The sequence below is a fragment of the Emydura macquarii genome, unplaced genomic scaffold (assembly GCF_026122565.2).
Source record: "Emydura macquarii macquarii isolate MOO-44397 ecotype Brisbane River unplaced genomic scaffold, CSIRO-AGI_Emac_v2 contig_1363, whole genome shotgun sequence".
NCBI lineage: Eukaryota > Metazoa > Chordata > Testudines > Chelidae > Emydura > Emydura macquarii.
In genome coordinates, this window is record NW_027131500.1 from 17559254 (window position 1) to 17584872 (window position 25619).

Below are 25619 nucleotides of genomic sequence, written 5' to 3' on the forward strand. Positions count from 1 at the left end.
TTCTAAATCTTAAACTCCATTTTATATTTGCAAACTAATCTGCAACCACACATCTAATTTTTAGATATGCAAAAACCTGGTGGCCCAAAATTGCACTCCCAAAAATTGCAAATGCAATTTTCAGCATATATATATATATATATATTGTCCTTGATTCAGAAAAGCACATGCTTTCAATTATCACTTTTAAGGAAAGCACTTGTACATATACATAATTACCAATGCTTATATGCTTTACTGAATTGGAGACTGAGAAACAAGTTTGGAACCATGGCTCTCTGAGTCTGCTTTCTGATCTAGTCCCTCCTGTACGTGTTAGGGCTGCTGAATATGCTGCTTTCCAAAGGCCTATCCTGCTACAGAAGTTGGCAGCTGGCTTGTATATACTAGAAAGTTGCAGTATTTAAATAAAGACATTATTTTAATCTGATTTTGTTAAACTAGTACAAAAGGCTGTGTGGACACTCTTATACACAATATCCTTTCACTCTCAGACCAGATCAAACAGCTCAGGGCACTGAATCATCTTCTCTTTTCAAACATGAAAGACCCAGAACATTGCCTTGAAAGTCCTGATATAATTTAAACAAAACAAAACAATTCCTCAAGTTATGATATTCCCTTGATATCCAGCTTTTCTAAAACAGTGCTGCCTGCCTGGTTTTTGTCAGTCATAAGGTTTGTCCCTCTCAAGGAGTCTATTGTAGGTGCTATTTACTTTCCCACTGATATTCACATATCATGGGACACTGCATGGAAGCAGTGGAACCACTGTCTGCCTCATCCCCTGACCTAGGAGAAGCACAGAGAGGTAAGCCAAGGTACAGCACAAGGGAAGACTGTCTCTTTGTACATCCCCCAATCCCGTTGCGCTTCCAATGGAGCAATTGGCCATAGTCTGGTCTTTAATTTTTTTTTTTAAACTTCTCTACCATTTAGTCCTTCCATTCTGTTGGACAAAGCCCAAGAAAGTAGTTTATAGGATACAATCTTGCACTGCTACGTAGACTAATTTGAACTAATAGGCTTTTTCACATTGCTAATTTTGGAGATTGATCCTACTAAACTAATCTATATGTAACATACTGCCCTTGAGCCATGCGCATGATTCCCATTGACATCTCTGACATTAATTTGGAACTTTATTCTAATGCATTTTTCCAAATGAGAATTGGGTGAAATGATGAATAGCTCAAATCATTACCCGCACCAACAGTTCCTTTTTTATCTGATATTCATCCCAAAATGAATTTACTTACAACCTAAAATGTGCTCCTTTGTATGAGTCAGCTCAGGAACAGAGGAACATAAAGGTAATGTACAACTATCTTTGCTTTCTCCATCCCCTGCTGTTGATCCTGTGCTGTGTACAGCTTGGTTGTACCCAAAAATTAGGGCCAAAACTTGACAGTTTAGTTTAATTTCAAAACCAAAAAGTAACTTTCCCAGATTGTGAGGGAGGGGGAACACCATAAAAACACAACTGTTTGCTGCCTTAGTTTTGTTAACAGACAAAATATCTGAACACCCAGTCCAGTCACTGTGCATCCCTTATATCTAGATAGCATGTACACTTCAGAGATAAATCACTAGTATTAGTTTTTACATATGAGTACTAGTATGAGTATTAGTTTTGATATATGATATTCAGTAGCTAATATTCCAACAAATATCAAGAGCTCTTCAAAACAATTCATTCTTAAAACAACCCAAGTGCTTAGGCCACTTCAGAAACTGACTATAATTTTTACTTTAGGGGTACAGTTGTGTAGGACTAGATTCTGCCATCATTTCTCACACAGAGTAGTTCCTTACTCTGGGAATAGTGTCAATGAAGCAAGGGACTACTTGTGGTGTAAGGAACTGTTTAGCATGAGTAGACCTCTGAACTCTGAAAACTTGAATTCCAATCCTGCCTCAATTATCACCGCATAACTGGTATCATCTTCTCAGCAGAGGTCCAGGATTGGGTTTGGTGCTCAGAATTCATGGACTGGCAAAGTGTGTGGGGAAGTTTGCAGGGCCTATGTCTTTAGTTACTATTATTAATGTCTCTTACATAAGTCTCATCCCCACAGTGAAATAAAAAAGTGTTCTCTTTTAATCAATGGAACAATTAAAACAGGAAACAGCAGATTCCAATCCATTGAGCTTGCTGCCAACAGGCTGCTCATCTTAGTTCTGGCTGCCCACACAAGGAACTTATGAGCCCCACCTTCAGTTCACCGATAAGATCTGACATCTCCACTCTGACCCAGGGCCAAATTTGTAAAGGTTTTCAAATGCCTAACTCCCATTAATGGGAGTTAGGGGCGTAATTGCATTTACAAATCTGGCTCTTAGACTGCATTCCATTTCTCATTTTCAAAGTGACAGTCGCCTCACAAAAACACTGTGGGTGAAATCCTGGTTCCACTGAAGTTAGTGACAAAAGTCCCACTGGCTTCACGGGGACCAGGATATCAATCCATGATGTTATTTTTTAGCACTTAAGAAAAAAAAGTGAGAAAGCATCAGAAAAGAAATTTGGATTTCTAATCCTGCAAAAACCATTGGACAGATTTAAATTATTTTTGGTACACAACAACAAAAAAACCCTTTTTGGCTAAAAAGTTGCATTCCAAATTTGAGCCTGATTTGTTTGGAACAGAAATAAGTAAGATAAAACTCCAGAATAAGGGGTTTCTGACTGAAAGCCTAATTTTTACTAACTATAGTATGCTACATTACTGCTATAATTAGAGAGGATCCGCAGACACAAAATGAATCAGACTATCATTTTCAACATGGTGTGAGCATTTCCTACCTCAAAATGAACACTCTGAGCAGCAGAACCAGAGAACCTTCAAAAAATTATGAGGAAAGTTTCCTAACAAATCCTTTCACCTGTCCTCCATCTGAAATACATATCAATGGTGTAGGAAGTGTTGGACTTATTAACTTTCTGGCTGACCTCCAGAAACATGGGAAGCAAAAAGTGTAACAGCTGTTTAAATGTGGGTATTGCACCTCAGGATTCAGGCACCTTAACAAAGTTGTGTGGGATGGCTTGAGTAAACACTACCTTCGCTGGGCCCAACAAACCTATGGCAGACACTTACTACCAGACTTAGTATTTACTACCAAAAGTTACTCTTTTGACTTCAGTGGGGCTATTTATGATTATGGCCCAAGACAATCTGCAATTCCATTGCCGCAGAATTATGGTCCAATGCCAAATATGAGTCTCAGGGTAGCAGTAGTAGTTCCTCAGTTGCATGAACACTAAAATCACTTAAAAATTGATATATAATCGCTGAACATTATCTACCAATATCATCATCATTATTAATTATTCATATTCTAAAAAAGAAGGGTTGTAATTCAAGCTGGTCAAACATTTTCACATGCAAAGATTTCCCGATGAAAATGGCCTTCTTTTGACAAATGGAACTTTTAACCAAAAGAGTTGACATCTGCAAAATTTTCCATTTTTTATGAAAGTTTCCATAGAATTTTTAGTTATTTTTAAAATCAAAATTGTTAGTGGAAACTCTGTTTGAAATTATTAGTAAAGTTAAACAAAAATGTTTGCTAATGATTTAAGGAAAGTTTTCAATAACATTTTTATTTTGAAATATCAGCAAAAGTGTCTCAGAAAGTTAAACCAAAAGTGGAAAATAGGCCTCTTTTGAAACCTGTGAAATGGAAACAGTTCTGAAATTTCCCATGAAAAAAACCAGTTACTTACCTTTCTCTGACTGTTGTTCTTTGAGATGTGTTGCACATCTCCATTTTGTTGTAGGGTTGTGCGCGCCTCTGTTGTAGGTGTCAACTCTGGTGCTCTCAGGTGCTGCACATGCATAGCGCCAATATAAAGGGGCTGGCCAACTCGCACGCCCTCAGTTCCTGCTTTCCAGCCAACTCCAAAGTGGAGTAGGAGGGCGGGTTATGAAATGGACACGTGCATACATCTCAAAGAACAACAGTTACAGAAAGGTTAGCAACCGTTTTTTCTTCTTCGAGTGCTTGCACAAATCCATTCTATCGTAGGTGACTCCCAAGCAGTAGCATAGGAGGTGAGGTTGGAGTTCATGGACATGCTGACTCAAAACAGCTTGACCGAAACTGGCATTGTCCCTGGCCTGTTGGGTAATGGTGTAGTGAGCAGAAAACATAGGCACTGACCACCAAGTCGCTGCTCTGCAGATGTCCTGGATAGGAATCTGGGCCAGAAACACCACTGATGAAGCTTGTGCCCTCATGGAATGGGCAGTCAGAATAGCTGACAAAGAAATACCCACCTGTTCGTAACATATGTGAATGCACAATGTGATCCAGGAGAAGATCCTCTGAGCTGAGATGGGGAGGCCTTTCATCCTTTTGGCTACCACTACATTGCTCTTCCCTGTTCACATGTCATAGAAAACTGGTAGGAAAATCACCTGATTACTGTGAAACTGCTAAACCACCTTTGTGAGGAAGGTGGGACTCAAGGGCTCAACTGCACCTGTCCTTAAAGAAAGGGATTGTAATGGGATGACTTTCCCACACCAGCAGAGCAGGGGTTAACAGAGCCATGAGGAGTCTGCATGGGAAGGGGCCAATAGGAGAGGGGCTGTGAGCAACAGCCAATCAGGACTCAGGAGGCCCATATAAGAGCTTCAGGTCAGAGCAGACCAGAGGACCTGAGGAGGGAAGGCTGTTTCTTCTGCAAATTGAGAGGCCTGTAGCACCTGAGGCAGAGCTACTGCTGGCAGGGACCGGGGAAGCCAGAGGAGCTCCTGGTGGGCTGCTGAAAGTGGGTAGTGGCAGGCCCAGAGAACGGGTGAAGAAGGTGCTAGGGCTGCGGGGAAGTGGCCCAGGGAGACAGCAACAGGAAGAGAAACTTGGGGCGCAGCAAACAGCTGTGATCCAAAGATTTCCTGGGCAAGGACCCAGAGTAGTGGGTGGGCCTAGGTCTCTCCCCACCATTACTCGCCACAGGGAAGTGGCAGGACAAGTCACTGCAGGTGCCACTGAGGGAGTGGTAGGACAAGAGATTGCAGTTGCCCTGGGAAAGTGACTGGACAAACAAGGAGCCAAACCTCCCTCAGAAGGGGAAACATGGATTATGTCTCAGCCAGAGGGCCGAGTCAGGAATAGGATTCTGCGATTTCAGACAGCTGCGGAAAGGGCTATAGGCCAACTGCAGCGAGAGTGACGGTGTGCAGACCGTGAGCCTGGGCACTGGCCTGGAGCTAATCCCCAGACAACCAGCAGGAGGCGCCAGTCCAGCCATGAGTACAGAGCCCTGCTACAGGGCTCTGATGTAAGGGCATGGATCTCTCCGAGGCTTTTCTGGCTGAAGTAATAGCCATCAGAAAAGCCACCTTCGAGGAAAGATATGATGGGGGAATGTTGCCAGTGGCTCAAAAAGGGGGCCTGTGAGTTTCGAGAGACTCAGATTTAGTTCTCACAGAGGGATGGACTCCTGAATTTGGGGGAATAGCCTCTCTAGGCCTTTGAGGAAATGAATGGACCAGTCATGCAAAAAAACTGATTGGCCATCCACCGGGGAGTGGAATGCTGAAATGTGTACCTTAATTGATAATAATGCTAGAACTTGCTGTTTCAGGTGCAGCAAATACTCAAGAACAGACTGCAGCAATGACTGTGTGGGTGAGAGACAGCGTTGGGAAACCCAAACAGAAAAACTCTTTCACTTGGCAAGGTAAATAGCTCTGGTAGAGGGTTTACTGCCACCTAATAGGACTTGGTAGACCAGTTCAAAGCAGGAAAACTCTGCGCTATTCAGCCATGGAGCTTCCATTCTATCAGAGGGAGGGCACTGAGGTTTGGGTAGAGCAGGTCACTGTGATCCTGGAAGCTCAGGGCTGAATGAGGGAGCAGCATTGGGATTGCTACAGAAAGGCCCAGAAGCGTGGGAACTAGTGTTAATGGGGGCCAGGCTGGGGCTATGAGAACTACCCATGATCTGTCCCATTTGATTTTCAGCAGGACCTTGTGTACGAGCAGAATAGGGGGGGAAGAACAGAACAAGAGCCTTGTCCATAGGAGCAAGAAGGCATCCATGAGCGAGCCCAGGCCGTGGCCTTGCAGAGAGCAAAACTGATGACACTTTCTGTTGTGTGTGGTCACAAACAGGTCTACCTGAGGAGTCCCCCTCTGTTGGAAGATGACCATCATGATGTCCTCCTGGACTATGCATGGTGATTGGAGAAAGACCTGTTGAGGACATTTACCAGTTTGTTCTGTGCTTCTGGCAGGTAAGAAGCCTCAAGGTGGATTGAATGGGCTATACAAAACTCCCATACATGAATTGCTTCCTGATCCAGTGGGGAGGAGCATGCCTGCCTATTTAGGTAGAAAATGGCTGTGGTGTTATCCATGAGTAGTAACATGCTCTTGCCCGAAATGAAGGGCAGGAACGCTTGACATGCCAGGCAAACTGCCCTGCGCTCTCTAACATTGATGTGCAATGGAAGCTCTTCTGAAGACCACAAGCCCTGGGTTCTGAGGGGCCCCAAGTGAGCTCCCCAGCCTAGTTCTGATGCATCTGAGACTAGGAATATCGAAGGTTGGGGCCTGGCAAAGGGAACTCCTGTGCAAACCCACAGAGGGTCCCGCCACCAACCGAGGAAGGTGAGGACCAGGGAAAGGCACTCTGAGAACTAAGTCCAGATGGTGGCGGTTTGGTGAGTACACCTAAGCCAGCCAAGCCTGAAGGAGCCTTGCATGCTGCACCAAGTACATGCAAGAGGCATGATTGCTTGGGCGAGAGGAGTACAATTCAACCTCCGACTCCAACAACGGTCCTTCTCCTGGGGCTGGCCACCAATCAACGGCCTGGGGCTGGCCGCCGGTCACTGTGCAGCGGCAGCCCTGGGACTGACAGCTGCTCCAGTCCTGCCCCAAAAGTCAGGGAATCTGTGACCTCCGTGACTGAATCGTATCCTTATCGCTAACTAACCAATAGACCAGCCACCCCCAGACGGTATAATTAAACCTGCTGCTTATAAGAAGACAGATATGGCAATTTCCTCCAATATCTTTGAGAAATCTTACTGAATTACATTTAAGAATCTTTGGAGTCCGTATTAAATGCAAAGGTTATGTATTACTGTGGGCCTGCATGATCAAAGGACTACTTCGAACAATGTGAGAGATAAGAATGAACTTTTTGGAACAATACATGTAAAGCAGATTTCCTGGGAAATACCTAGGGGGAGGTGAATGCAAATTCCCACCCCGGCCTCTGGTTATGTAAAAAACCCAGCCATTTGAAGCTAAGCCCTGAGGAAAGGGCAAATGTCTGCTGATTACCTGTTCCCAAATCAAAGGCCCAAACTGTATAAAAGGGTGACTCATAGATTCACAGCTTGTTCTGAGCTAACAGCTGTTATGAACTTGTGACCACAGAAAAACCCCTTGGTGGGGTTTGAAGTACTGAATCCTACCAGAGCCCTTGCTGAAGTTGGGGATGATCTCTGATATAAACTTACTGGCCTGTGTGTAGTTCTTTTATTGTTTTTAATATATTTTCTCTGTAAAATTTTCACCTTAATAATGGTATGTGCTTGCTTAGAAAGGGCTATGTGGTATCTTATAACTGTAAGTTATTATCCTGGATAGGTGAACTGTGGCAGTAAGATAAAAACATATACTGGTACACAAACAAATAAAAACTTAGAAGTTGGAAAATCTCCAAGGAAACTCTTTCTTCAAATCTGTCCCTACCAGTATGTGGTACAATGTGTTATCACAGACTATTAGCAAGCTGACAGTACACACGGACCCTTGTGTTTGAGATGTGAGTATTTTGACTATGGACCTACAAATGACAGATGGAGGTGCAGACACATACCCAGAGAAAACTCATACTATCCTGAGTGACCTCACACAGTTTTTCTATTAGGCCATGTCACTCATGAAAGCCTTGAAGAAAGTCCCTCTCCACAATTTTTCTATTGTCAGGATCACAGAGAAACTATCTTCATGTACAAATGATTTTGTGTGGCTTTCCCCTTGTTTTCTTGAAGTGTCTGTTATGGAAGCCAGAATTTGTCCCTTCACCTCCAATAGGATAATAATTCTAAATTCTTATTTGAGAACCTTAATTTAAGGAATTAAGATAACAGGACAGTGTCTTCTTCAAAGAGTAGTTCTTCAAATCCACTGCCTCCTCACAAGGACAGCCATGTCAGAGAGAGCACAGACACAACACAGCACACACACTTTCCTCATCTGAACAAAACTAGTTTCCTGTTTGTTTTATTTTCTGGGGTGCACCCCCTACAAGCTGGAATTTTAAGACCTACTTTTGGAGTAATAAAAATTGTATCATATGTTCTGAAAAAAAATATAGTATGGTATTAAATGTTAAGCCGGAATATGGTCTATAAGGCACTACTGTAATACAAATAATAACTTTAATATATTTTGTTGCTGTACTAGTCAAATGAATGGAATAAACTGTTCTGTACTCTCAGGTCTTGCTTTTTTCCATGCAGTGGAAAACTATATAAATAAATCACCTTTTAGCCACATTCTGCTTTAAATGTATTTTAAACATGATCTTTAAGTTTCTTTAGAAAAAGAAATGTTGGTACAGGTTTTTTGCCCCATACAAGCAAGGAATACCCTATTTTTGTGATATAGTAGAGAGGCACATTACATTTTCATACAAACCTTTTAAAAGAGCCTAGGAGGGGAAAAAAGTTACATGAATGAATGACTATTTAAGATAAAAACAGAAAGCTAGAAAAGAAGAAATTCTTACCCTAAAAAACTCTTTTGTAGAGCCAGAATCTAGTGTCCCGTAAGCAATTTCTGTTTGCTTAGAAAGATCCTCTGCACTTTCAATGGGAGACACCATCCTCTCAACCGTCAGGAAGGCAGCTAAGTTAGCCGTGTAGGATGAGATTATGATCAGGGTAAAGAACCACCACACACCTCCAACAATGCGCCCAGACAGGGATCTAATAACAAGTATGAAATGGATTTGTAAAATGAAATGAATGTCCTGAAAGGAACACAAGTTATCAGTTTTATGCAAATGATGCATTATAATACAGGGAAGTACTTCAGGTTATCCTGTACTGCTGCTCTGCATGCTAATCAAACAGGAAATTAATTCACTGTAAAGTTCTGCTGGGTGAGACTGTAAGCTTCACTAGATCTGGTTGACTTCACTGAAGTCAGGACTCCAGACTTGAGTTTACTTTATGGAGAATTAGTGCCCCAGTTCTTCAGAGATGTGAATATCCCGAAATGAAACTGCTCAAATCACAGTGTGCCATATTAACAAATAAGCTTTTCATGCTGTCTGATTTGAGGTCCTGTGTATGACACATGAAAACACAGACAAGGGAATCAAACAATAGCAATGAAAGAGCATTTCAGATAAACTAGAAATGTACTTAAAAATTGAAAGGCTGAAAATTGCTTAATTTCATGAGACATTCAGACGAAGACTGATATCCACAAAACAATGACTTATGCTGCTGTGGACATACAGTAACTAGAAGGAATTAATCCTTGCTTAGAAACAGGCAGCAATACTTGCAATAGGCTTTGGCCAAGTGAATTCCCATAAACTAAATGATAAACATAACCATTTTTGAAAATACAAGCATTTAGCAAACTGGAGAATATACATGAAACAATCAAACTGACACTACAGTAAAATGGATGAGAAAAAGTACAGGTTTTCAATAGTAATCTGATGCTTTAACTGCAGTAGGTGGGCTGTTATGGGTCTTTGTTTTGCATCTCCTGCTCAAGAAAAGAAAAGAGATCTCAAGAAAAATAGATCAAACAATTTAGAGTTCACCACTAGAAAAAATCAGTGATTTTCAAAACTGAGAAAATATAATAAAACTGCAGATGTTGACATCAAACTCAAACTTCAGTCTACACTTTAAACTTTCCAATTGATTACTACATTGTTTCCAAGTCATACATAACTTTTGAAGCTGTGCATAATAACTTGATAGAAATCTGAGTATATTTGAATATAGGAAGCTCATTAATCCAGTGCAGCTCAGATACTTTGCTAGTGTATCTGCACTACATAATGTATAAAAAATTACATATCCACTACCATAGTCTGAATGCAAATTTAAAATAAGCCACAAGAACTATATCAAGTCAGAAAAAATTCTGATATTTTAGAAACCAAAATTACGTCTATAAAGCTGATTTATTAAACTGGAACAAAAATAAATAGAAACAATTCTAGACAAATCATTTTTTTGATTGTTATTGCAAAAAAATCCCAGCGGCAATAAAGACATTAAAAGACATATTCTGAGTGTCTATGTCCATGTCCAATGTCTAATTGGAAGGCTTACATAAAAACCAATGACAGCATATGGCCCAGAATATGCTACTAAAAAGGACCATAGATGAGAAATTCTGAAATTCCATCCTATTGTTCCTAGACTTTAATATGTTCTGCAAACAACCTTTTTTCTCAGCTTTGAAAAAACATTTTTGAGGTGTAGCAATCACCCCAGTGCTCTTTGTTTGCATGGTAATAATTAAACAGTTGATTACATGATAAGTACCATGTATTTGCAAGGTAAAGTATATGCAATTTGTGTCTTTAAAAACACTAGTGCTGATTATGTTAGTTATATTAAATTCACATTATTTGTAATTAGCAATAATTTACGGAAATAGGAGTGTAATCTTTCACTCTTCATTCAGGCAAAACTCACACAAGCTTTGTAAGAAGAATCAAGCCCAATGTCGTTACAACAGTTTCTTTAGCTGCCTGGTATTTTCCACATAAAAGCTATTCAGTTACTATTTATGTTCAGAGTTTTCCCATAATATCCATCCCCAGTAAAATAAACAATTTCCTTCTTTTAACATACATTTTGAACCAAAATTTCAAAGGTAGGTGCAAGTGGTGCACCTGCAAGAACCCACATTTATACAAGCAAATGAGCATTGACAGCTACGTATCAGATAATTCTGCACCCGATTATCCTTTTGTGTGCAGAGTTACCCAACTTGCACACAATGCTTTGCATGTACAAAGAGGATTTTGCAGTTACAAGGGGTCTATGTGCAGTTTGAAAATGTGGCCCACTTAGGTCTTTCCTATGCTAAGAAAGTTTTGCTAAAATTACCATTATTTGCCAAAATTACCAAAATTTACCCACCATTGCTACCACTCTTTTAGCTCTATCTGTTGTGGCCATGGTAGAAACACCAATGTAGACAAGACTGCAGGATAATGTCTGTGTTTTAGGCCCCATATGATCTAATCTACTCAGAGCAGATCACAGTATTCACAACTTTAGGAGCCATGCCAATTTGTCTGCATTAGTGCTCCCCTCGGTGTTCCTACTGCTGGAAATAAAATAATGAAAACAACAGTGTAAATTCAGAGCAAAAAATGTCCTAGTGCAGGCCCTAAAATATCCTCCCTAAAGTCTGGGGGAAGAAGAGTTGCACAGAATTCTTTTTGTAATCACTTTAATTTTTGGGTGTTCAGTAACCGCAAGTAATGGGCTTGGTATAAGAACACAGATTGATAGAAGTGCTTTCAGCCTTATTATTTTTCTAATAATAAATAAGTAGAAAGACAAAGAGATGATTGTAGAATTGAATATTTTCATCATGAATTATGACTAGAAAGAAAATAGGGGAATCTTAAATACGGTACTGACACTGTATCTGCCAAGTACATCTCCAAAATAATGGGAATTTCATACACCTCTGTGATGAGAATGTGCTAATCTTATTCTTGACACAAGTCTTTTAATTTTAACAAACCAGTGCAAAGCAAGTCTCATGTTTTATTACCCAGCAAAGCGAAAAAAAAATTAAATCAATCTTTCAAGTTAAGCTTCCAAGGGCTCAATTCACTAAAAACAATTTTGCAGCTATTAGTTTATTTTATATGCATCCAAAAATTCACAGTGTAGTGCTTGATAAGAAAAAGTTATTGAAATGTATACAACTACCTCATGATCTGAGATAATCTGATCTTTCCTCTGAGCCTCATTACCATATATCATTTGGCTGGGCAGTGTCTGTGATTCTATCCCTGGGAAGGGCAGCCATTGTCCTCCAGAATCAGAAGTAGCTACCTTACTTCCATAGAATAGAAATGTGAAAGGCTGTCTTTCTCCTTTAGCTGGCAAGTCCAGACCATGGGGAATGCCCCTTTAAAGAATGTCCAGCGGAAGACTGATTGCATGGTCACAACTAATATTTCTGCAGGTATTTATTCAACAAAATATTTAATAGCCTACATATAATACAAAGAATAGGCTTTTCTTGGTAAAAAGCAAATATGTGACAGCACATGAGAACTGCCATATCAGCGAGAGGTTTTCCTGATATCTTCCATTTTGTTTTTGCTCAAAAATAATTATTAATACATTATCACGTAAGAATACCCAGTAAACTCAGTGGATAAAGATCCTTCTACTCTCCTATATTAGAATGTTGAGAAGAAAGTGAACTCCTGGAGCATGGTTAGAAGGTTCCTCTGATTTAATTCTCATAAACCTAACCGCCATATTTCAATTGTTCACATAAGGTCCTGATCCAGCAAGGTAATTATGCATGTGCCAAACTACTTTGCTGAATCAAGGCCACAACTGGCTGTGCACAAAGGAAATAGAATATTTGATGAACTGCAAAAGAAAAAACTTGTGGAAAGTAAAGTGCTTACTCTTTTCCCAAATAAAGTATGTGAAAATCCCTCAAGAGAGGTGTATGTATTTTTAATTAATCAGGTCCTCATTTTCATCCTAGCAATGTACTTTACGATTCCTATAAAACTGAGCCATACAAAAACATAACAGTTGTTTGTAAGTACTTCACATAGGTTTAGAAGAAACAGATTACTTTTACTTCATTTGTAGAGCTCTCCCTGTGGAAAAATGATAGATTAATAAGTAGGTGAGATGGTATGTAAAGTGGTTTTTGGAGGGAAAGTGCTGCTTCTGTAGCTTGAGTAGTGAGTTACCCTTTTTCCCATTACAGTTGCTGTGAACCAGATGCACGGTTGACTGTATAATGGGAATATGCAGCAAAAACACGGTACCCCTCCAAGAAGGCATGGAATGACAGGAACCTTATGCATTTTACAGCCTCCGCATGGTGTATATAAGTTCACTGGGGAAATGTATGATTGACGTTAGGAGGATATCGATCAAATATTTCACTTGCCTGCACCAATGGCAATTGTTTTCATTTCAAGGACTTTCAAACTCTTTGGAAAAGAAGGCAGTAACCAGTTTCCTCTTGAAAGTGAATATATATGCACCATGAAACTCCATCTGAGACCAAAATGCACAAAGCTGAAATGGGCAAGTAACCAACCTTGGCGAAATATCGCATCCTTGCTGCATAAAGGCACCCAGGGAAAACCAGAGACTATTAAATATCCCAAATTCATTAGTTGATTCGTTACTTTGCGTTTCTCTTCCATCTTCAAATTCCTCAGTGTGCCACTCGTATGGGCTAAATCTGCTGACCAGGAATAAAACTACACTGACCCCAATGTAGGCAAAAACAATGCACATCCAGATCTCATATGCTAAGGGATCAAGAAACGAAAACACTCCTGGCTTAGACTTCTGTGGCTTCTTGATCATTATAGATATCCCGAGGCTCATAAAGGGCTTTGAGAAGTCAATCACCTCTTCTCTCACCAATGTTATAGTTAATGGAGCAATTGCAATGTCGGCTTTCTGTAAAGGAAACAAAGCATGGTAATAATAACTGATGTGATCTCTAACAAGGAATGGCTTCATTCCTATTGCATATCACAAATGAAGAATAGGACAACAGGGACATGGCTAATAGTCAATTCTCATTTAGTCATTTAACACGCATATTTCAATCAAACTTCGTGCTTTAATCTTTAAAAAATTTCATATAAAAACAAGCTACTATTGCCACAGCAAACATGAGTCAGACCAGTCTCCTCAATGATGGGGAGAAAAAAAACCCCATAACTACCATTAGTCATAGTAGATGTTATTAAGAAGATTTGCTTACCCCATAAACAAGTTCTCCAACCATCCCATTCCAGATTTTTGTGTCTGCATCCCTGGCCCCATACTTGCCATCCCCAACAATTGTGAGCTTGTACTTAAATCCACAATGTTTAGCAATCTCTGCAGCTAAGTCCACACAGTAGCCCTCATATCGCTCATTTCCTTCAAGCAGTTCATGATTTTTCTTCATCATGACATATGGAGATTCCTGCACAGAAAGAGTGAACTTTAGATAGCCAATAAAGAGACAACAAAAAGAAAATCCAACCCATTTTATTCACAAATGCTCTGAGTCATCAGGTTTGTCACAGATTATTAATTCAACATGTCTCATATAGCATTAAATTATATGATTCACAGTCTGGTTTAAATGTCAGCACTTACAGGTGTAAGCAGTCCCAGAAATGTTTAAATAATTACCATGAATGTAATAGGAGTTACATATACACTGTGGAGAGAAAAGGTACCAGTATATTGTTTCTTTCACTCTAGTTTGTTTCTTTGTTTCGGTTTCTGAGTGTGGATGGTAGAATTTTATTTGTTTGTTAAAACTGTAATATCTGAAAGGGTTCTTCTCTATTCTGTACCACCTCTCTCACACTCCCCTCCCAAATATTGCAATATCTCTAGGTAATAAATGTATTCAGTTACTGCACAGAAATACTTAGGGGGTCCAGACAATAAACTAGAGCTGTGCAGCAAAATTCTTACCACCAGCAAAATTGGTGACAACTAGTATGTTCGCAATTAAAAGGGATTTTTCCCTTGTTGCCTCAATTTATTTTCCCCAAATAATCTTGCAGCCAGAACAAATAGTTACTGACCCAAGAAATATCTATGATTGAGCAGTTGTGTTAATTAGATGACATTGCTATTATACCAACAGTATATAATGTTCTCTTAAGATGACACAGAAGATTAAGTTTCTTGTTCATTCCTCCATTTTATTAGAAAATGTTCAGAATGGCTAGAGATAAAGCTCTGAAGCTCCCAAGTCTTTTCTGATTTGGTGAACTCAATTTGCTAATGAGTATGGAGAGTGGATTTTAAAGAGAAACAATATAATTTTGCCAGTCAGACAAAGAGTTCTTTGAAATTAGGCTATTGGTTACTTGTAGCTGACATAGATTTTTTTAAATCATTTACCAACCAAATAACTGTTTGATTTTTACAAAGCAAGTCCATGTACTGATCATCTTTTCTATAACAGCTGGTATCAATCATCTCATTCATATTCCATAAGGAATCTCATTTCAGAGCCTTAGGTATTACAGGTATGAATTGGCATACCAGTTAACTAATATAATGTGGTGCAACAATTCATTATAAACATAGAATGCCTTCTCACAAAAAATGTGTTTAATTAATTACCAAAATAGTGGTGACAACAATAGTCTTATTTTCTAGTCCCGTGGATTCATTCCCAAGAGGACCGTCAATGGGATTCACAACCATTTTGTCCACTTCACTCCAGTATCCAATCTGAAAAAGTTTGTAGGATGTATGGACACTGGTGAATATGAACTTTCATATGGAAACATCTTATTACATTTAAGCATACCATACCCACTCCAAATATGCTCACAGAAAGTTATAGTATCTGCAGCTTTATCTATATAAACATGCAAGCATTAGAGAGGAATAGACAGGAACTTGGCACAGGAAATTTTCAGCCACATATCACCTGATTTTGATATAAAAGTCATGCTGCGGTATTGTAAAGTTTATAAAAATCAGGAAGAAATGGTCACTGATACCACGTTTGGCTTTTTCTCTGAATGGCTTGGTATGTAGGGAAGAAAAAAGTTATAGTTAGTTAATTATAGTTAGAGAACCCATTAATGAGAGTTTTTCTCTGAAAAATTGTATTCTGCATCCTCGGTTCAGAAAGTCATCATTAATATTTCTTCAGATTAGTTGCTCCCACTTATCTGCTCTAACCAGAAAAGAAAAGAAAAACAAATCTCCACAATTTATTTAAAATAAAATAAGCTATAATTTCACATGGAACTTACCAGAAATAAAAGCTCATATTTATTAGAAACAGAGCATATTTTTAATTTGCTCTGCAAGACCATTAAAATATAACCATCTGAATAAACTTAATTGCAACATGGCCTTTAGCTGACTATACCTTTCAGTCACCTACCTTTCCTTATTACTTAGCAGGGTACAACTTTTAAGGGCACTTAGAATTAAAATTACCTTCCGAGGACCAGTATTTTTGAGCTCCATGATGTTTATTGTATAGTTAATTCTCTTTCCATTCTGATCAAACTTTATATTTCCTGTTAGACCTTCCACCTGAACCTACATGAGGTAAGAATGAAAATAATGGTAGAGTTAAATTCATTAATCCACAAAATGCAATTCGTATTTCCATGATTGGATATTGGTGCAAGAAAAGATTGTATTTAGATTTATCCTACAATTCTAAATCCTTCAATTATTAAGATGTTTTCCTGAGGTGTTAGATATATTGATGCTGGTCTTCTAAATCTCTACCAACGAAGTCCAGTTTAGGAGGCAGAAAGATTCTGTCAGAATATTCACAGAGTATTTCATACAGACATTAATTCCACAATTGATTCTAGAGAGACTACCTGCTTTAATGCCCTTTCTATTTCTACACCATGACCCCAGGGCACTGCTGGATTTGCAAGACAGTCTCCAGCATTTCCTCTTCTGGAGATCTCAATCCTCTGTTTACGCAAATTACGGAAAGCTTCAGTCATCACTTGAACAGCATCATAGGTAAGAGCAGATGTATACTGAAAAAGATTAAATATAATTACTTTAAAAGTGGTAAGGAGTTAAAACTTCAACACATTTTCGAAGCCCATCATTATTAATCCATTAAAGATAGAAGTATATTAAAAATAAGAAGGATGATAAAATATGCTTTGGGGTTAGACCATTTTCTTGTCATTTGGGGTTCTATTTTCCCCACAATAGTCCATATATTTTAATAAAAAGTGCTTATATACTGAATCAGGAGAAAAATGTCACTGGTGCACTAATGAGTCTAAACGAGGGATTTACATTCTCACTTTCCCTCCTAGTTGCAACTGCACAGCATCCCTGTTTGCAACTACCGGACGTGTTCCATAAAAAGGTGATGTTAGGAAAATATGTAATTGTTTTAGTTTGTTTATATGATTTAGCAGCAGAAAACAAGGAGGAGAACCTCATTTTGATCACTGTCTTCATTAAGATCCCATGTATAACTAGCTTATACCAGGTTAATAAATTATTGCTATATGTTATAAACTTGTCTAGTGTGAGCTACCGGAGAGTTATAAGCACATCAGTAGAAGGTGTTACAGATGGTTATAAACCCTGATCAAATTGATCTATTGACCTGTTGGAATCTATAATAATTGATTAACCATTTATTAAAACAGCTATTATTAATATGTATTAACCCTTTGTAACCTACTGCTAATTGGAACGCCAATATAAAATGTGAACCACCCTTTAACCAGGCAGCTCTCTATGGACCCCCCCAAAATCTCATCCACAGACCACGAGTGGACCACAGACCACAGTGGGAATCCGGTCTACACTGTACTGTTCATTAGAATGATAGCTCTCTGGGAAAGGGATTGAGTTTCCCCCCTGTAACTGGTGCAGCACTGAGCACACAATAAACAACAACAAGAGCAATGACAATAAGATAACTTAACTCCTTACTTGCAAATAAATAAGTGCTCTAGAGGCAGGTTTATGTTGGCTGAGATGTATTTACCACAGCTGAATGCAGTATTCAAGATGAGGGCATATCATCAACTGATATCTGTTATACTATTTCAATTTTACTTTCTATCCCATTCCTTATACAGACGAGCATTTTAATTTTATTTTTTACCACTGCTGTCATTGAGCAGAGGTTTCATTTTTTTATTTTATTTTCTGTATAATTCATTTCATTCTCAAGTTCTCTTTAGCATGCAGCGAAACTTCCCTGTGCCATTGATACTTTCTGACAGCTCTGTTTCATGGGATTTCATGTTTGGTGTGCTTCATGGAGGCATGTTATCGTATCTGCTACTGATGGAGCTTCGTCTTCATTAAGTAGGAAAAACAGGTGTATAAATCGCAATTCCATAGCACTGTGTTATTATTATTCCTTAATATTTGTGCCATGGTAGCAGCTAGAGATCACAAGCAGATTTGCAGAATATTATACTAGGCACTGTACATATGAAAACCTGTTCCTGTTTTCTGTCCTGAAGAGTTCATAATCCAAGAAGACAGTGTTACCAAAAAATGGAGGGAGAAGGATACAATTATCTCTCTCTCTCTCTCTCTCTATATATATATATATATGTATATACAACTGTATATATTTATTGTAAAGCTTTTTTTCTGGTAGTTATAAATATATAAACTAAGAGCCAGCTATCCTCATCTGTCTCTAAAGCCATTATGAGTTGGTTGATAGCCTATAGGCACATTGCACAGACATCCTTTCAGACATTTGGGGAGAAGTCTGCTACCACATGCATGCATTTCATGAATCTAGGACTAAGCATTCACAAGGGGTTACCAAAATTGAGCAGGAAAATTCACATCTGCACCCATTGCATGGAGAAATCCCACAGATGTGCATACCCTCACGCCCATCTGTATGAATCTGTCTCTTGGAAAAGTGGATTTTATTTAGGTGACATTTTTGAAAATGTGTCCCATAATATAGCTACAGCTTCCTGAATGCAGTGAATTATGTGAAGGCTATTAAAAGTTGAAAATATATATATACAGTAAAACAGTGAGCAATGATGTATAGGCTGTTTGCTGCAATGGTTCAGATTTTAATGAGAACTTTTCATTAGCTAGGACAACTCATGCAGGAGGTTGTAGTAATAGTAATCAAGGAAGGCTGTGGCACTGAGGTCATTTTCATATAAAACCATTAGACCTTGTAGGGGAGGAAGGAGAGGGGGTTACTCTTCTTTTTTCAAACTGTGTAAACTTATTGGTTGATTAATGTGAATTTTTTCAAAAGATTTCACTCAGCAGCTACTAGAGTAATCCATAAAGCCATCTGAATAATAGGAGATGGAAATGAAAGATTCACTGAAGCTCACGTTCATTGTCTACTCTATGGGCTGAACTTTTGATATCAAATCTCACTGGTATGAGTACTGGGCTTTGATTTGCTCTGGACAAGGAATACACTTTCTTGCAAGGCATTGAATTCAACACAAAAAATAAATAGTATAGGTGAAATCAAAATCTTGGAAAACAAGTGCTGTATAAGGGTGCATACAGCACAATATAAATAAAGGTTTTCTAAAGGTCTCATAGGCCACGGTGTATGGCTATAAATAAATATTAAAGGCAATGGAGTAGATTCAGCCCTGGGTTCTGCCCAAAGTGTACTCCTGGTGCAATGAGGCTCCTATTCTTCTGGGAGATGGAGATAATTTGGCATGCCTAATCCTGCCAAGCGTAGCCAATGAGGGAGTATGGCTAGGGCAGCCTGGGGTTGTACTGGTTCACCCTCATTTATCTGGGCTCCTTTGGGGTCCCATACACAATTTAAAGCTTCTTCCTCTTGGTGGAACCTCCAAAGGAGCGCATTGGTGCAAACATAACTGAATAACTCCTGGACCTCAGTGGCGCCTAGTGGCTCAGAGATGTGTAGTATGTGTATATAATATGTTACTTTATTCATTTCTATCTTCTTTCCCCGAGCCATCATTCAAGATGGGGGCTGATTTAATAAACTAAAATGATCATTTCTAAAGATCATTTCAGGGATATCTTCTTCATCCCAGAGGTTAGAAGATGGTAAGTGGAATCAATCTCTAGTAGCCAGCCAGCAGGTAGTCCTGCAGTTTTGCAGGTGCATTTAAGATTGAATTTTGAACCTGAAATGAGCATCCTCATACAAGCTCAAAAAACAAAAGCAAAAATACAAAAAGAACAACTTTATTTCTTGTTTACAATCTCATGGTTTTCAAGCCAATCTCATGAATTTTGGGTGTCTGTCATATTACTTAGAACCCTGAGTGTGGCAAAACATTTTCCGTGTAGTTTTTCAAAAGATAGGAAATGTACTGTACAAAGTTTTAAATGTAAGGAACTTTGGTTAACAACATTGCAATCAATGGCAAACCCATACTTTGCACACAATAGGGAACAAAAACTTATTAGCACCATGTACCATCCTATAATTATTTATTCCATTCATTTTACTTGCTTTTAGCTATATGTTTAGTCTACCCCTTAGAAATATAATAAGTACTAAGGGAAAATTACATCATTATTGGGGAGAATTGTAGTGATTTCCACAAGCTAAGCATAAAGTCTCTTTATATAAAATATTGCATATATATATTATCTGTAACCAGAGGGGCTCAAAGTGATATATAAACATTTTATCTCCCAGTTACATATGGGAAAATTGAGACATGGTGATCTTGTGACATTCTTATGTTGAGTCAATGGTGGAGTCAAGAACAGAACCTAGGTCTCTTGACACCTGGACTATTTCTACTGTTATATACTTGTTTGAAATGTAGATTATGATTAATGAAATACAAGAGTTTATGTGATGGCTACTATGGTTATATACAGGATATGGAACATATATAAGTCCATAAATTGTGTAAGTAGTGTCTTGATTTTCCTATATATTAGAGGCCTCATCCTCCTCTCAGTTAGGGTCTGATCCAGCACTCTTAATATCAATGGGAGTTTTATCTGGAACTGCTTCATCAATAAAAGGGTCAGGGCATGACTATATACCACTTTTACACCAATCGAACTCCACGGACATCATTGCAGTTACTTCTGATTTACACAAGGTTGACAGCAGAATCAGGCCCAGTTTCTCTAACAGTGGTTATTCTCTTGTGTATGGTGGTAAATTTCTTTAAAAATCTTCATTTCCATGATCTCATTTGGATATTTTGTACTTAAAAAAAAAAGCATATGATGATAACACAGACTCACAAAGCATTCTCTGATGTACTCCAGGGAACAATGACTAGATATGTTGGCCTGTACATAGGTTTCTTCCTAACTAAAGACATACATTGACCTTCACAACTATCATTAATTATCTCTACCCTAAACCTCTTCTGATATGGCCCCAAGAAAGAGTTATGTAGGGTTCTGCCAAAGTGTTCTAAATCTGCCCATGTGATGGAACTCCTTTGGGTAATAATGAAAGAGAGCATTTTAGTGGAAATTAGATGTTAAATAGGCACCAAAAGGTAAAATATTATTATTATATAAACAGTCCATATTAATTAGAACTGGGCAAAAATGGCATCTCTTTGCTTCATTATAATTTTTATGGCAAAATTATAAATAGTTGTGAACACAGCAAAATGCTATAATCATTATTACAATGAGATCTAACATGCAGGAAACTCTATTGCCTGCATGTTATGATTTTTTAGGAAATATGACTTACACATATGACCTGAAGAGTGAACAGAAATATTTCTATCTATTGAATGAAAGTCACCTCTTGCAAAGAGCAAGGTCTATGCACCATTTAAATCCAATTTAAGCTCTATTCTTAAAAAGCTTAAGTACATCTTAGGGATGAACCATATATTAATAAATATTTTGAGTTACAGCCAACCAAGATGAATCAGAAAAGTGAAGGTAATACAAGGTAAACCAAGGCTACTCAAGATGAAGATAAATAAATGTGTGGTCTCCAATGTAGAAGCCAACAAGGTGTGAACTTTCATAACTCTAATGCTTGCCTGGTCACTCAGAAGGTACAGATAATTAACTACTCACACTTATAATATTACAGACTAATTAATTTTATGGATACATTTGGACTTCCAGCCTAGTCAAGCATACATAATTAAAAAGGACACATCTATTTAATAATCATACTTTGACTTGATTTTTTTATCTACTATTATTATAAATCACACCTACGATTACTGTAAATGAAAGATTAAAGAAACAACATATTTCCTCTATATTTTTCCACTTTATGAATACTTTATGAATTTGATAGCACTTAGTGTATAGTCTGTTTCACAGTTTCCCCATGTATAGCTGATTGCTCAAAGTCCCCTGTTGTTCATGTAGGTCTGTCACATAACAGGGAGAGAAAAATATTTTTAAAAATAGCAAATTGTGATTGTAAACCACAAAAGCTGGCAGCAGTATTCAGGGACAGGTGAAGTATCTGAAACTCTTTTTATCTTTAAATTCACTAGATTTCAAGTTGATGATGTTCCTTTAAATACATTGCCTACATATGCTTTGTAATTCAAGGTGCAGCATTTCTTTTTCTTTTCTACCTAGTTAACATGGCAATCATTATTGTAAACAAAATCATCTGTCTATCAAGTTTGGTATTCTTCTTCTAGAAGTGACCAATACCCGAAGCTTCAAAGGAAGGCAAAACCTCATCATAAATCCCTATGAATACATGGTGGATTGGCTGTTTTAATTTTAATAAATTCATAGATTTGAAGCCAGAAGGGATCATTTGATCAGCTAGTCTGATGGTTTGTATAACAGAGGCCAGGAAATCATCCAGTTATTCTTGTACTGAGTCTAGTAATTTGTTTTTTACTATAATGTATATTTAAAGGAATCCAATCTTGATCTGAAGACATCAAGGGATGGAGAATCCATCAATTCCCTAGTAGTTTGTTATAATAGTTACTCACCCTCACTGTTAAAAAAATTGTGTCTTTTTTCTAATTTGAATTTTAAACCACTGTAAGATGTAACTTTGTAGCAAATATTTTATTCTGTTATTAGTACTCACCTGTAATCCCCATATATGTTAATCAGATGGACCAAAGGGGATAAGGAAGCACACAGATATAGAGAACAGATAGGTCAGGTCAATCTTTTCTAACATGTTGGGATCCAGATGAGTCTCCTAAATGTTTCACATTCAATTTAAGGAGCACATGCAAATATAAACAAGCATATATCAAAAGGAAATAAATGCAATGAGCAATGGAATTCAGTTCTTGTGTCTCTGTAGGTTGTGGCCCTCTAGTTTATTGCACTATGCTAGCTATTCTTTCCACTGGATCTTCCATTGTTTTAGTCATTTGCTAAATTAGACATAAATTAATTTGAATAGAACATTGTGATAGCATAATGGGCTCCTCCTTTGATAATGAATGCTTCAGATTTGTCTTGCCTTCGAGTTTATGTTCTATAAAATTCCTCAGCTGAGTTTGGATATATATATTTCAGCAGGGGACCATTACACTGGTGCAATGTTAGATTTCATTTGATTTGGCAAAAGCTGCAAAATTGTTTTTTTATAGCACTTTGCACTTATATGATGCTTTTCATCCAAGGATCTCGAAGTACTATACATCGGTGGGTAGGTTTCCAAATAAGTTCTTCATTCACTGGACACAAAAATGTTATGCAGAGAATATCTCTATGGGTATGCAAAAAAAAACCAAACAAAAAAAACCCAACAACAAACAACCCTGCAGCAGTGAGTCTCACAGCCCAGTTCAACTGACCTGGGGCCGTGGGGATTGCAATATGGGCTCTGAAACCTGGTGTGTAGGGGGAGAAGGTCTCAGAGCTTGGGCAGGAACACCTATCCTGCTATTTTTAGCCCTGTAGCAGGACCCTGAGTCAGATGACCTGGGCTTTTAAACTCCCTGCTACAGGGTTTTTGTTTGGTTGTTTTTTTTCAGTATAGACATACCCTAAAATTAGGATTCACTTGTTTCAGGTTGTCATTTTCAAAGGACCCTAAAGGAATTGGGCACCCAACAATCACTGAATTTCAGGGGAGAATGAGCGCTTAGCTCCCTTAGGAATCAATGGGAGCTTACTATCTAACCTCTTTAGGCTCCTTGGAAAAGCCCTGCCTTAACTAACAGATTCTTTAGGTATTTTGGAAAGGATGGTGTTATTGAAAGATACACATATAACTTAAACAGACATGGTCAAGGTCAAAAGGCCTGAAATGTCACCTTTCTTTTACTGTGACTTATAACTGCCGTTCTGATTTTGAAAAATTAGTCCTTTTTGGAAATCAACTGTTTAATACGGTTCCACCTTTTTTTTTTTCTTTTTTGATGACAGAACAAGGAGCAATGGTCTCAAGTTACAGTGGGGGAGGTCTAGGTTGGATATTAGGAAAAGAAGTTCACTAGGAGGGTGGTGAAGCACTGAAATGGGTTACCAAGGGAGATGGTGGAATCTCCAACTTCAGAGATTTTTACGCTGTGGTTTGACAAAGCCCTGGCTGGGATGATTTAGCTGAGGTTAGTCCTGCTTTGAGCAGAGGGTTGGACTAGATGACCTCCTGAGGTCCCTTCCAACCGTAATATTCTATGATTCTATGATCCATTCTACAAAAACAAACCCAAATGCTAAGTTTCTTTGGTGCTGCAGGCATGCATCTGATGCATGTGCTGTACTGTATGGATGCACTACATGTCATGTTTTCTTTCTGCCCAGTCTCTCTATTCTTGTCCTGTGAGCAAGCTGAGTACTGAAGTGTACATGAATTTTGAAGCTCCAAAAGAGCAGGATTCTTGCACATTACAATACTCTGTAAACTTTAAAAAATAAAAGAGGCAGGCAGCATGGAATGTATATATGCCTATAAATTAAAACATAAGTGGTAGGTCTCATTTTAGATCTGACAGTCTGAACTGTGGACTTTTATAAATGAAATTGCCTTGGAAGTTTGGATAGCTTTTAACCACCACTTTATATATTCATAAAAGAAAACCTAGAACAATATTTTACCGTCACTTAAAAAAACAAAGTCAGGCACTTGAAACAAAAGAGAATCAAACAGACTGTATACAGTAGTACATGATTTACACTCTGCCCTCAGATATGTCATATAAACCTAAGCTACAATATGACCAGCTAACGCAACTTTAAAGGAGCTGAAATTGCATCTACCTCTGTGAAGGGGGCTTTCCAACTGCGTTAAGCCAAATCGATAGGACTTACTCAAATTTAAAAGGCACCTCTTTTCATCATCTAGACACATGAACTGAAATTATTTTCTACCTTGCTACAGGCCACAGACATCATTTGAAAGCAATCTGAATGAAACTGAGGTCTTATTGGTTACCCCAATTTTTACATTGCATTTTTTGGGTGTTAGTCTGTTCTCTGCTGATCTGAAATGATTCTTCCAAGCTCATTTGGCTTATGATTTAATTGTTCCTGCTGGCCTACATAATTTAAGCCTGAAAAAAAACATTAATATATGTGAAGTTTCTAACTATCACAAGATCTCCTGTGATATCCTGCACGCTGTCATGACAGTGCTTGGTAATGTAAATAATTATTTTCAATATAAATAACAGAGCTGGTCTACTACTGTACTAACAGTGTCACAAATGTTCATTGTTCATATTCCAAATGGAGTTTGGTTTCATCATGGTCATGCCCCTTTTCAATTGTTCTGTGTAAGTATTAACATGAATGAGATTTTGTTCCCATAGGTATCTGGCAGAAGTTGGGCTTTATATGGAATATGGTTCTCCATTCAAAATGTAAAAGGAACTATGGGAATATTTGGGGGAAATCATGGTGCAAAACACTTGTGCATCCTGACTACTGCTGGGCAAATCTCAAATGCTGGGGAAATTTGGTGTAGTTCAGATAAGC

At 38.2% G+C, this 25619-nt stretch overlaps 1 protein-coding gene across 3 annotated transcripts in view; it reads right to left on the reverse strand.

Annotated features, from left to right (window-relative positions):
- The window catches only part of GRIA2 (glutamate ionotropic receptor AMPA type subunit 2), a 126376-nt gene that overhangs the window by 22481 nt on the left and 78276 nt on the right, over nucleotides 1-25619 (reverse strand). For all 3 annotated transcript variants that reach the window (XM_067551837.1, XM_067551836.1, XM_067551838.1), the window contains exons 6-11: nucleotides 16613-16780; nucleotides 16215-16319; nucleotides 15381-15491; nucleotides 14011-14217; nucleotides 13330-13700; nucleotides 8762-8960 (exon numbers count right to left, since the gene is read on the reverse strand). In XM_067551837.1, the coding sequence (XP_067407938.1) occupies nucleotides 8762-8960; nucleotides 13330-13700; nucleotides 14011-14217; nucleotides 15381-15491; nucleotides 16215-16319; nucleotides 16613-16780 (1161 nt within the window). The remainder of the gene's footprint in view (nucleotides 1-8761; nucleotides 8961-13329; nucleotides 13701-14010; nucleotides 14218-15380; nucleotides 15492-16214; nucleotides 16320-16612; nucleotides 16781-25619) is intronic.